Source organism: Cherax quadricarinatus, chromosome 18, assembly GCF_038502225.1.
Source record: "Cherax quadricarinatus isolate ZL_2023a chromosome 18, ASM3850222v1, whole genome shotgun sequence".
Classification (NCBI taxonomy): Eukaryota; Metazoa; Arthropoda; class Malacostraca; order Decapoda; family Parastacidae; genus Cherax; species Cherax quadricarinatus.
Window position 1 is genome coordinate 36,498,062 of NC_091309.1, and position 12,829 is coordinate 36,510,890.

The 12,829-nt window shown below is 37.3% G+C and overlaps 1 protein-coding gene across 2 annotated transcripts in view; it reads left to right on the forward strand.

The window, feature by feature from the left end:
- Positions 1 to 56: 56 nt before the first annotated feature.
- The window catches only part of Rab14 (RAS oncogene family member Rab14), an 88,263-nt gene continuing 75,490 nt past the window's right edge, over positions 57 to 12,829 (forward strand). Inside the window, exons 1-3 of one of the 2 annotated variants that reach the window (XM_053777816.2) lie at positions 57 to 182; positions 11,683 to 11,795; positions 12,608 to 12,734. In XM_053777816.2, the coding sequence (XP_053633791.1) occupies positions 11,690 to 11,795; positions 12,608 to 12,734 (233 nt within the window). In that variant the 5' untranslated portion in view covers positions 57 to 182; positions 11,683 to 11,689. Of the gene's footprint in view, positions 183 to 541; positions 561 to 11,682; positions 11,796 to 12,607; positions 12,735 to 12,829 lie in introns of those variants that run through there. The other variant, XM_070086415.1, reaches the window with a different exon arrangement.

The following is a 12,829-nucleotide window of genomic DNA, read 5'->3' on the forward strand; positions in this document are numbered from 1 at the left end:
TTATTGCATAATTTATTCGTCTAGGTCTGTGGCACATATACAGAATGTAATGCGGAGTGGAGAACAAAGGCTTATCGATTACCCCCGCCATGACAAGTTTACTAATCGCCATATTGCAGAAGACTTGATTGTTATGAATTAGGCTGGACTATCGATTTACCTCCTTGAGATCATAGATATTGGTGAGTGGAGTGTGTATAAGAGGATGTGAGGGTGTGTGTGAGTGTGAGTGTGAGTGTGTGTGGGGGTGGAGGTGGGCGGGGACGCCCAGGTGGGCGGCCCCTCACAACTGTCACAAACCACAACCAAAACAAAGTCACACTCACACTTATTACTCACTCGGTTCTCCTCTCCTCATCTGCTATATTATTCCAAATAACGCTTAAGTATATTATTTTGTTGTTTGGGATGGTAATATATGAAGTATTTGTTTTTTCTGGTTGTTTGAGGGCATGTTACGCAAATAATAAGGTCTTCAGAGCTCGGCAGCTCCTCGTCAAGATTTTAACTAACAAAGATATACATATATATACGTAAATCAGTCTAATAAACAAGTATAAGTAAGTATTTCGTACATTCTTATTCATAATTAGAATTAATGTTGAAATAGTTTGTCACCTGAATAATGCTTATACTAAATCAGGAGAAAATGCAATAATTTTTAATTATAATAATACCAATGTTTAGGGATGTTAATTGTATATACCATTTGAACAGCAGAAAGAAGTATACATGATTGTCCCAAGGACAGTATGATGGAAATAATGTAGCCTAACACTTGCATTCTCAACCAAACCTTAACTAAAGCACTTAGATACAACTGCAACTACAGCAGTGTTGAATTTGATTCTGACATCACATGTGAGCAACATGATCCCTACTTCTGGTATGTCAGAACAATATTCCATTTGTTTTCAGGAGTTTAGAAATTTGTCAACTTCAGTTTTATGCTGTAGTGCCTCATAATCTTTAATTTAATATCTGGTGGGGCATTGTCACTTAACCCTTTCACTGTTACTTGTGTAGATCTACATCCTAATTGTAATGCCGTCAGTTATGCTGTGATTGGTAAATTTTGGCCTAGGAATGAGAGAATGGGTCTGTGCTGTGGGTGTGCACAGTATAAAAAACTGTCCCATGTAGTGCATGATGAGAACAGCTAATTGGCTGTTTCTTAGTAGTAATTGATAGAACGGAAGACACATTAGTGAAATGGAGATATCATTTTGGTCACTTTATAACAGATATGGCTTGAAATAGGTTTCAGAGTGGCAGAAAAAAAGTATTTATTTTTTGGTGATTTTCCTAAGGAAGGGTCTACCTGAAGGGTATTCCGGGGATCAACGCCCCCGTGGCCTGGTCCACGACCAGGCCTCTGCTGCCCCCCTTCCCTGGTCTGTTTTATATTTTTATTAGGTGGTCTTGAATATTGGAACAGCCTAAACCATGGCCAATATTTCTTAGTCGTATTAGTGGTTGAACTGCCTATAGAGTTTGTCTTGGACTTTGTCTATAAATTTGAATTTAATGAATTTTGTGTAAAATTAGCCAAAGTATTGATTAACTTATGGTTGTTTTATAGGGTAATTTTGATAAATGAATAGGCACTTTCTTGCATTTAACCCTTTCAGGGTTTCCGACGTACTAGTGCGGCTTACGCACCACAGTTATTGATGTACTAGAACACCTAAATTCTAGCGCCTTCAAATCTAGCGAGAGAAAGTTGGTAGGCCTACATATGAAAGAATGGGTCTTTGTGGTCAGTGTGCGCAGTATAAAAAAAATCCTGCAGCACACAGTGCGTAATGAGAAAAAAAAAACTTTGAACGTGTTTTTGGATTAAAACAGCAACTTTGCACTGTATTTTCGTATGGTATTTATTGTTGTATTCTAGTTTTCTTGGTCTCGTTTTATAGAATGGAAGACATATTACAGAAATTGAGATGATTTTGATTGGTTTTACAAAGAAAAAAAGTACAGCTTGAAATTGAGCTCAAAGTAGCAGAAAGGTTCGATTTTTACCAAAGTTCAGAAGTAAACAAATCATGCCAAGTGTCCAATACACGTCAACTGGTGAGTCTAATATTCTTTCACAAGTGCGCTGATATTATTTATACCATTTCTACACTAATGCACTAGTCTGCATAACAGTAAATCTTCGAGTTTTTGTGAGAAAAATTCGAAGTGAAAAGCAAAAGGAATGTAAGAGGGGCCTGGGGACGTGACTAACGAACAGAGAACTTGTTATTTTAGTGCCAGGAATGTCTGTCTTGTTTATTCTGGACCCTATTTGGAAATTGGCATCATTTGAAATTTGTGTGAAATTGGCAAAATTGCCAATTTCTAACCACTTTATTGAATAGTTGAAATTGGTAAATGGGTGGTTTCTTGTACTCATTCGATAGAAAGAATGGAGTTCTAGTGAAATAAAGGATTTTGTCAACTAGTACAGAGGAATTGGCTGAAAATAGGGCTCAAAGTGGGTGAAATCGCCGATGCGTAAGCATCGTTGAGACTGCTAACTTTGCGAGAGCATAATTCCATAAGTTTTCCATCAAATTTCATACTTTTGGTGTCACTATGATCAGGAAAAGATTCTCTATTGTTTCATAAGAAAAATTCCCCCCCCCCCCCCGAAAATTTTTCGACCCTGAGGAGAGGACCTCTCGACCCTGAAAGGGTTAATTATGGGGGTTGCAACAATGAGGGTTTTTTTTAAAAGTGGGGTGACAAAGTATCGGTGGGTATCGGCTATTTTTGATGGTATCAGTGCTGGCTTGAAACTGAGTATTGATATCTTTGGGCATCAGCAAATTTTGGTGGTATCTATCAGTTTCAGTGGGTATCCGCAAAATTTGATGGTTCTCTTGGCAAAATTTGGGATAATCCCATCACTACTTGATAATGATCTGCAAAGGGGCTTTTAACCCTTTGACTATCGCGGCCGTATATATACGTCTTACAAGGTACCGTGTTTGACGTGTATATACTCATAAATTCTAGAGGCTTCAAATCAAGGAGGAGAAAGCTGGTAGGCCCACATGTGAGAGAATGGGTCTGTGTGGTCAGTGTGCACCATATAAAAAAAATCCTGGAGCATGCAGTGCATAATTAGAAAAAAAAAACTCCGACCGTTTTTTTTTTAATTAAAATGCTGACTTTGTGGTCTATTTTCGTATAGTATTTATGGTTGTATTCTCATTTTCTTGGTCTCATTTGATAGAATGGAAAACATATTATAGAAATAGAGGTGATTTTGATTGATTTTACTATAAAAAGAACCTGGAAATGGAGCTCAAAGTAGGGGAAATGTTTGATTTTTGCCCATGTTCAAAAGTAAACAAATGATGTCATTGTCCAATAAATGTCCAACTAGCCATTCTAATATGCAGTCATGAATGGGTTGATGTTATTTATACAATTATTGCAGTAGTCTCCATAATAGTAAATCTTCTATTTTTTGTTTGAATAAAAATTCAAAATAGAAAGCAAGAGTAATATCAGAGGGGCCTGGAGACATGACTGATGAACAAAGAAAATGTTATTTTAGAGCCAGGAATGTCTGCATTGTTCATTCTGGATATTATTTTGAAATTGTCATATTTTTTAATTTTCGTGAAATTGGCCAAATTGCAAATTTCTGACCATGTTATTGGGTAGTTGAAATTGGTAAATTGGCAGTTTCTTGTACTCAATCGATAGAAAAAATGGAGTTCTAAAGAAATAGCTATGAGTTTGGTCAACTGGACCAATGGAATTAACCGAAAATAGGGCTCAAAGTGCGCGAAATCGCCGATTTGTAAATATCGCCGAGGTCGCTAACTTTGTGAGACCGTAATTCTGTCAGTTTTCTATCAAATTTCATTTTCTTGGTGTCATCACAATCGGGAAAAAATTCTCTATCATTTCATAAGAAAAAGTTATTTTTTTTTTTTTTAAATTTTGCGACACCAGGAGACACCTCAGGATTGGGGGTTGCGATAGTCAAGGGGTTAATATACAGTGGACCCTCGACCAACGATGGCATCATCTAACGTTAAATCTGACTAGCGATACATTTTAACGCAAAAATTTTTCCTCGACTAGCGCTAAAAAACTCGACCAACGCGATTCGTTCCGTTCGAGACGCGTCCACTTGCGGCCAGTGTTTACAAGCCAGCCAGCCACCGCGGTCCCATCCAAACATACAATCGGAACATTTCATATTATCACAGCGTTTTTAGTGATTGCACCTGCAAAATAAGTCACCATGGGCCCCAAGAAAGCTTCTAGTGCCAACCCTACAGCAAAAACGGTGAGAATTACTATGGATATGAAGAAAGAGATCATTGCTAAGGGGTTGGAGGTTAGTGGGGAGTTAGTTGGTGGAGGACGACAATGATGAACTAACCACTGATGAGCTGCAAGATCATCTTCAACAGCAAGAGGCCAGACCTGAGGAAACTGCTCCGGAGGAGGGGATAGAGAAATTGAGGAAGTTGCCTACTTCAAAGATTAAGGAAATGTGTGCAATGTGGCTTAACCCCTTCAGGGTCCAAGGCCCAAATCTGAAGTGGTGCCCCAGTGTCCAAGAATTTAAAAAAAAAAAAAAAATTATTTTTTCTTATGAAATGGTAGAGAATCTTTTTGTGAAGGTAATAAAACAAAAAGTACGAAATTTGATGGAAAATTGACGAAATTATGCTCTTGCGAATTTTGATGTGTCAGCGATATTTACAAATCAGCGATTTTGCTGACTTTGACTCCCATTTTAGGCCAATTACATTATTCCAGTCAACCAAATTCTTAGCTATTTCACTAGTATTACTTCTATTCTATCGATTGAGCACAAGAAATCGCCAAGTCAACTGTTTCAACTACAAATTAAAGTGATCGGAAATTGTTAATTTGGCCAATTTAACACAAAGTTCAAAATATTCCAATTTCAAAATAGGGTCCAGAATAAACAATGTAGGTATTCCTGGAACTAAACTAACATTTCCTCTGTTCATTAGTTATGTTTTGAGGCTTTACAAATAAATTCCATTTTTATTTTTTATTCACATAATGAATTTTTATTCACACCAAAAACCAGAAGATTTACTATTATGCAATACTGTAATAATTGTATAAATATCATCACCATATTTGTGAATGCATATTAGACCCACCAGCTGGCATGTATTAGACGTGTGAGGTCGTTTGTTTACTCTTGAATATCGGCAAAAATTTAACATTTCTGCTACTTTGAGCTCAGTTTCAAGCCATTTCCAGTGCTAAAACCAATCAAAACCATCTCTGTTTCTGTAATATGTCTTCCATTCTATCAAATGAGACCAAGAAATCGCAAATACAACTATAAAAAACATATGAAAAAACACTGCAAAGTCGCTGTTTTAATTGAAAAATCATGATTTCAGTTTTTTTTCTCTCATTATACACAGTGTGCTGCAGGATCTGTTTTATGTGGTGCACACATACCACATAGATGTATTCTCCCATATCTAGGCCCAAATGTACCACTCACAGTTTATCAGAGTGAGCTGAGCTCATGACGTAGATCTACGGTTTGGACCCTGAACGTAAAGCCGTAGATCTACGGGACAGACCCTGAAAGGGTTAAAGTGCAAACCTTTTTTGATGAAAATCACCCTGACACAGCTACTGCAAGCCATGTTGGCAACCTGTACACTGACAATGTTATGGCCAATTTTAGGAAAGTCTTAAAGGAACAGGAGGTACAGAGTTCTATAGACAGATATGTTGTGCGACAGAGGCCCAATGACTTTCAAGCTGGTCCTAGTGGCATTAAAAGAAGGGAAGTAACCCCGGAAAAGGACTTGACACCTCAAGTCCTAATGGAAAGGGATTCCCCTTCCAAACACTAACACCATTCACACTCTCCCCTCCTCCCATCCCATCAATCATCACCAGATCTTCAATAAAGGTAAGTGTCATGTAATTGTACATGTCTTCTTCAGTTTGTGTGTATTAAAATTAATATTTCATGTGGTAAAATTTTTTTTTTTCAATACTTTGGGGTGTCAGGAACGGATTAATTTGATTTCCATTATTTCTTATGGGGAAAATTAACTTGACTGACGATAATTTCGACTAACGATGAGCTCTCAGGAACGGATTAATATCATTGGTCGAGGGTCCACTGTAATGAATCAAAATCTGCAAACATATTCATGTAGTTTTGTATTCCTTCTGGTAAGTCACTTGTGTACAATTAAAAACATTATTGGGGCAAATGCAGATCCTTAAAACACCCCACTTGTGACATCTCCTGGAAGAACATTTTCTTTTTCTTCTCCTGGTTAGTGCACTGTACAGCTCAGAATAGTTTGGTTGAGAGTTATGGAGACTGCTTGGTCTTTTTCTTCTTTTTTTTTCTTTATCTTACAGCATGTCAAAATGTTGCTGGAACAGCTGAAGAAGTGTGAGAGCTGAGAGGTATGGAAGATGACAGAAGGCAAAGAAGTATGAACATAAAAGATGAGGACTTCATTAGAGTTGAACACAAGGGGTGACTGTGTTAGAGGTTTCTTTTAGGAGGCACTGAGGGTGTCAGGCAGTTCTAGGGTAAGATATCTGTGGTATGTCTTGGAAATGAAGCTGGGTCACTGCCATATTGTATGACTGATCTTTTTCCTTTAAACAGCATACTATACTTTCTTGAAAGAAAACTGAGCATGGATGGGAATATGCAAGATATTTCTCTGCAAATATTATGTAGGAGGTTGATCACAGAATGTACACTATCATGATGTGATTCTCGACAGATTGGACATTCTGTCTATGATCTGCAACATTATGCCAGGTGGCCAAAGAGCCAGTAATATTGGCATTGTTTAGGGTGTTGGAGGTCCTGGCAGTGAAGGTTAGTTTTGATATACATACAGTGCTTGGATATCATCTCTGTGGGCTAGATCGGCCAGCTTCAACTTTGGTGATTGGGAGATTATGTAGCTCAGTTTGAAGTTCCTATAGCCAAGCCTTTGATCATCACCCAGGAGGAGAATTACTGTGATCTACTTAAACCTAGGTAGTATACCTATTTACTGCAAGGTGAACAGGGGCAGCGGGTTTAAGGAGACTCGCCCATGTATCATGAGCTGCTAGAATTTGAATATCAGGAGTGTACTCATAATCATATTGATTATAAGTAATTACAGGTGCTAATAAACCATACCATGGGCGGGATTGAACCCGCGGTCAGAGTCTCAAAACTCCAGACCGTCGCGTTAGCCACTGGACCAGCTAGCCACAATAAGATTCGTCCTACTAGGTATATTTCTACACCATAGGAAGGTTAGCATAGGCACCACTGTGACCACAAATGCAAGTTTTTACAGACGAATCTCCAGCTAGCGTGGCCGTGACGAAATCTAGCTCAAGTCCCCTCAATGCCGTCAACATAACTCACCAAATCGTAATGACACGATTGCAAACAAACCATACTACAGGCGGGATTGAACCTGCGGTCAGAGAGTCTCAAAACTCCAGACCGTCGCGTTAGCCACCGGACCAGCTAGCCACAATAAGATTTGTCCAACTTATTTGTGGTCACAGTGGTGCCTATGCTAACCTTCCTATGGTGTAGAAATATACCTAGTTGGACGAATCTTATTGTGGCTAGCTGGTCCAGTGGCTAACGCGACGGTCTGGAGTTTTGAGACTCTCTGACCGCAGGTTCAATCCCGCCCGTGGTATGGTTTGTTTGCAATCGTGTCATTACAATTTTGTGAGTCATGTTGACGGCATTGAGGGGACTTGAGCTAGAGTTTGTCACGGCCATGCTAGCTGGAGATTCGTCTGTAAAAACTTGTATTTGTGGTCACAGTGGTGCCTATGCTAACCTTCCTATGGTGTAGAAATATACCTAGTTGGACAAATCTTATTGTGGCTAGCTGGTCCAGTGGCTAATGCGATGGTCTGGAGTTTTGAGACACTCTGACCGCGGGTTCAATCCCGCCCGTGGTATGGCTTGTTTGCAATCGTGTCATTACGATTTCGTGAGTCATACAGATGCTAATTATAATAATTTCTGCAAAATTAACACATAGCAGTCTCTATAGAAATTAGGGGTGTGCCACTCTGTATTGGAAGGCATTAGTTAATTTTGATAGTACTGTGGTACCTTGACTTACAACGGACCCAACTTAGGAGTTTTCCGAGTTATGAGCCATCGCTCGGTCGATTTTTTGCTTTGAGTTGAGCCAAAACCTGAGTTATGAGTGAGCTTCAGATACACTGCCACTAGTTGATGCAGTGAACGCCACAACATCTGCCCAGCATCCCAGCGTTTTGTGCTTTTTGCACAGTTATTTTGCCAAATTTCTTTTTTCTAACCATGGGTCCTAAGAAAGCAAGTGCAGAGGACAATGCTGAGAAGAAAAGAATGATGATGTCCATTGAATTAAAACATAAATTCATAGAGAAGCACAAGAAAATCACTTTTGTTTCAGTGTTTTCCTTATGAAACTAGTAATCTAGTGCAGTTAGCCTCAGAAACATTCCTTTTTTTTTTTTTTTATAATAAGACCTCAGAAGGGCAAGACTGGGAAGATATGGTCAGAGTTGTAATTATTAATACAGTAGGGCCCTGCTTTATGGCATTTCGCTTTACGGTGTTCCGCTAATGCGGTCATTTCAAATTATGACCAAAACTCGCTATATGGCTCCCCCACCTGACTTTCTAGTACGGTCACCGCGCCCAACCCGGTTTGTTTACATTCTCTGTGAGATCCGTAAGCACTAAGTCTCTCCATTATGTCTGGAAACTCCAAAGTTTCAAGTGTTTTTAAAAGTTATTTCATATTTTATATATACCCTGATAATTATACTTATGTATACCTGTACCTAAATAAACTTGCATACTGTGCTGGCGTGCAGGTACACATTAAAATCAGTAAGAGTGTCTTACATCTCGAGAAGTCATATTAGTAATGATAATAATAATCACCAAGTCTCATTTAAATGTCGTATATTACGTTAATATACACATTTTCATTAATACATCTGTGATATTTTTTCAAAATTATATAATAAACACGATGCATAACATATAAGGATGATAAATACACCCCACAGTAGAATAAATAAACGTAAATATGAGATGTGGTAGCCAGATGACTGGCACAAATGACGCCATATTAGAAATAATAATAATAATAATCACCGAGTCTCATTAAATGTCATATATTACGTTAATATGCACATTTTCATTAACCCTTTGACTGTTTCAGGCCCCTCTCTGAAACTGTCATTCTATGTCGCTCAATTTTTGAAAAAAAAAAAATTATTTTTTCTTATGAAATGATAGAGAATCTTTTCCCGATGGTAATGACACCAAAAGTTCGAAATTTGGTCGAAAACTCATGGAATTATGCTCCCGCGAATTTAGTGGTCTCGGCGACATATGCGTATCGGCGATTTCGCCGACTTTGAGCCCTATTTTCAGCCAATTCCATTGTTCCAGTTGACCAAACTCATAGCTATTTCTTTAAACTCCATTTTATCTATCAGCTGAGTACAAGAAACCTCCCATTTACTAATTTGGACTAACCAATATGGTGGTCAGAAATTGGCAATTTGGCCAATTTCATGCAAACTAAAAAAGATGCCAATTTCAAAATAGGGTCCAGAATAAACAAGGTAGACATTTGTAGCACTAAAATAACATATGCTCTGTTCATTAGTCACATCTCTAGGCCCCTCTTATATTATTATTGCTTTCTATTTTGATTTTTTATTCATACAAAAAAATACAAAATTTACTGTTATGCAGACTACTGCATTATTGTAAAAATGGTATAAATAATATCAGTGCACTAGTGAAAGAATATTAGACTCCCCAGTTGACATGTATTGGACGTGTGGTGTGATTTATTTACTCCTGAACATTGGTAAAAATCGAACATTTCCGCTACTTTGAGCTCAGTTTCGAGGTCGTTTTCATCGTCAAAGTAATGAAAATCATCTCTATTTCTCTAATATGTTTTCCATTTTATCACCTAAGACCATGAAAACGCGAATACAACAATAAATACCATACGAAAATACACCTCAAAGTCAGCGTTTTATTCCAAAAAAACGATCAGTTTTTTTTCTCATTACGCAATGTGTGCCGCAGGATTTTTTTTATGTGGTGCACACTGACCACACAGACCCATTCTCTCACATGTGGGCCTACCAGCTTTCTCCCGCTTGATTTGAAGCCACTAGAATTATTGAGTATATATACGTCAGAAACATTGGCTCGTAAGACGTATTTATACGTCGAAAACAAAGGGTTAATCCATGATATTTTTTTCAAAATTATATAATAAACACGATACATAACATATAAAGATGATAAATACACCCCACAATAGAATAAATAAACATAAATATGAGATGTGGTAGCCAGATAACTTGTACAAGTGATGGCAAGAATAACATTTTCTTTAGTCTAACATAAGAGAAAAGTGTTTCTGGGGGTAACTGTAGAAAATTATTCCTTTTGTATGCATGTAAGTTCATTCAGGTATACACAAATACAGTTATATAGATTATCATACATAACAACATATGTGTAGAGAACTTAGGATAACTCAAAAAAGTCAGACAGAGTGACTTATTTCCATTGCCTTCACTCAGAGCGTCATTTCTTCTAAAAATGGTGTTACATGAGAATGGGAGTGTTATTCTTTATTTATTCTACCGTATCAATTTAGAGACAACTTGTACACAATGTAACTTGTACACAAACCAGACGTGTACACTTTGTTTACAAAACTTACTTTTGCCTGGTTTACATAACTCTGCGCCTGTCCTCCCTCATGTACTCATTCTCTCCCTCTTTCATTTATTCGTTTTATCTCATTTACTCACCCCTGACCCTACATTAAGACTACAAATATTTTAAGGTAAGTAATGAGTGAACTGTATATGCATTTTATCGCTCTGGGATGCTTAACCCTTTCAGGGTTTCAGCCGTACTAGTACGGCTTATGCACCAGGGTTTTTGACGTACTAGTATGCCTAAATTCTAGCTCTCTCAAATCTAGTGAGAGAAAGCTGGTAGGCCTACATATGAAAGAATGGGTCTATGTGGTCAGTGTGCATGGTATAAAAAAAATCCTGCAGCACTGAGTAATGAACAGAGGAAATGTGCCAGGAATGTCTTTTGTTTATTCTGGACCCTATTCGGAAATTGGCGTCTTTTGAAATTTGTGTGAAATTGGCAAAATTTCTAAATTCTGACCACTGTATTGGATAGTTGAAATCGGTAAATGGGTGGTTTCTTGTACTCATTCGATAGAAAAAATGGAGTTCTAGCGAAATAGTTATGATTTTTGTCGACAAGTACACTGGAATTGGCCGAAAATAGGGCTCAAAGTGGGCAAAATCGCCGATGCGTAAACATCGTCGAGACCGCTAACTTCGCGAGAGCATAATTCCGTAAGTTTTCCATCAAATTTCATACTTTTGGTGTCATTATGATCGGGAAAAGATTCTCTATCTTTTCAATAGATTTTTTTTTTTTTTTTTTTTTTTTTTTTTTTTTTTTTTTTTTTGGGGGGGGGGGGGGATTTGGCCGACCCTGAGAACAAGTCTCTGAGAGGGCCTGTCGACCCTGAAAGGGTTAAGCATGTTCAATGTATTGAGGTGCGGTTTAGCTGCCATCCTGTTTAGAAACCTTTCATATTCCAGGGTTACAATGTCTGCGGGTCCGTACAATTATTCGTATATCTTCAAATACATCATCATTGGTGACATGGGTGTGGGGAAGTCATGTCTTCTCCACCAGTTCACAGAAAAGAAATGTACGTATGTATACCTTTGCTATAAGTCTGAGAGATGCCAAAAATTGAATTCATGCATGGTGACTAGGAAAGAAAAGTACTGAATTATGGAAGTTTATAATGCTTCTAGTAAATTCCTAATACCTGCACCTTAATTTTTCCTATAAAGTTCTTATTAGGTCTGTACAAGCAGAGTTCAAAATTCCATTTATTGCTAGAACTTTTTATTTATTAAAATAAAGGGACTATGTACTGTTATACTTTTTTTTTTTTTTTTTTTTTTTTTTAATAATTTATAATTTCATACAATTTTAACATACAATTTTTTCTAATTCTACTTTCTTAGTGTTAGGCAACTGATTTGAGAAGAATGGGGAAATTTTGTACTATATAAATTAAAAACATGAGTGACTGCATATACATCCTGCAGTCATGAATAATGAAAACATAGGTTTAAAATTTGTATCTCTATGTAACTTATATGTGGTCTATAAGTATGCAGTTGTCAACACATTGAAACATTCTCACCTTACAACTGGCAAAACTTAAACACACAACAGATTTTTTTTATGTGCAGTATTTAACACTAACACACAGTATTGCATAATTAACAAATTTTCTAACTGAAAGTTGCATCATGACAACATGCCACATTAACAACTTGTCTATATTAATTTTCTTTAACTGCTAAATTTTTTGTTGGTGGCTTACCTTAAAGAATCCTGAACGTTTAGTTCAGGAGTCTTTGCAAATTATTCTTAAATTTAAAATACTTTGAGAAAGCAGTTTCAGTAATTGATAGGGCTCTCATGTGATGATCATATTTTTCCCAGTTATGGCAGATTGTCCACACACAATTGGTGTAGAATTTGGTACTCGAATCATTGAAGTAGCGGGACAAAAGATTAAGTTACAGATATGGGACACAGCAGGACAAGAACGCTTCAGAGCAGTAACAAGGTTAGTGTTAATAATGCTGTATTAACAGGCTTATTTTTTTGTTTTATTTTCAGATACGTGTATATATATAGAAAGTGTCTTTTAACCCTTTCACT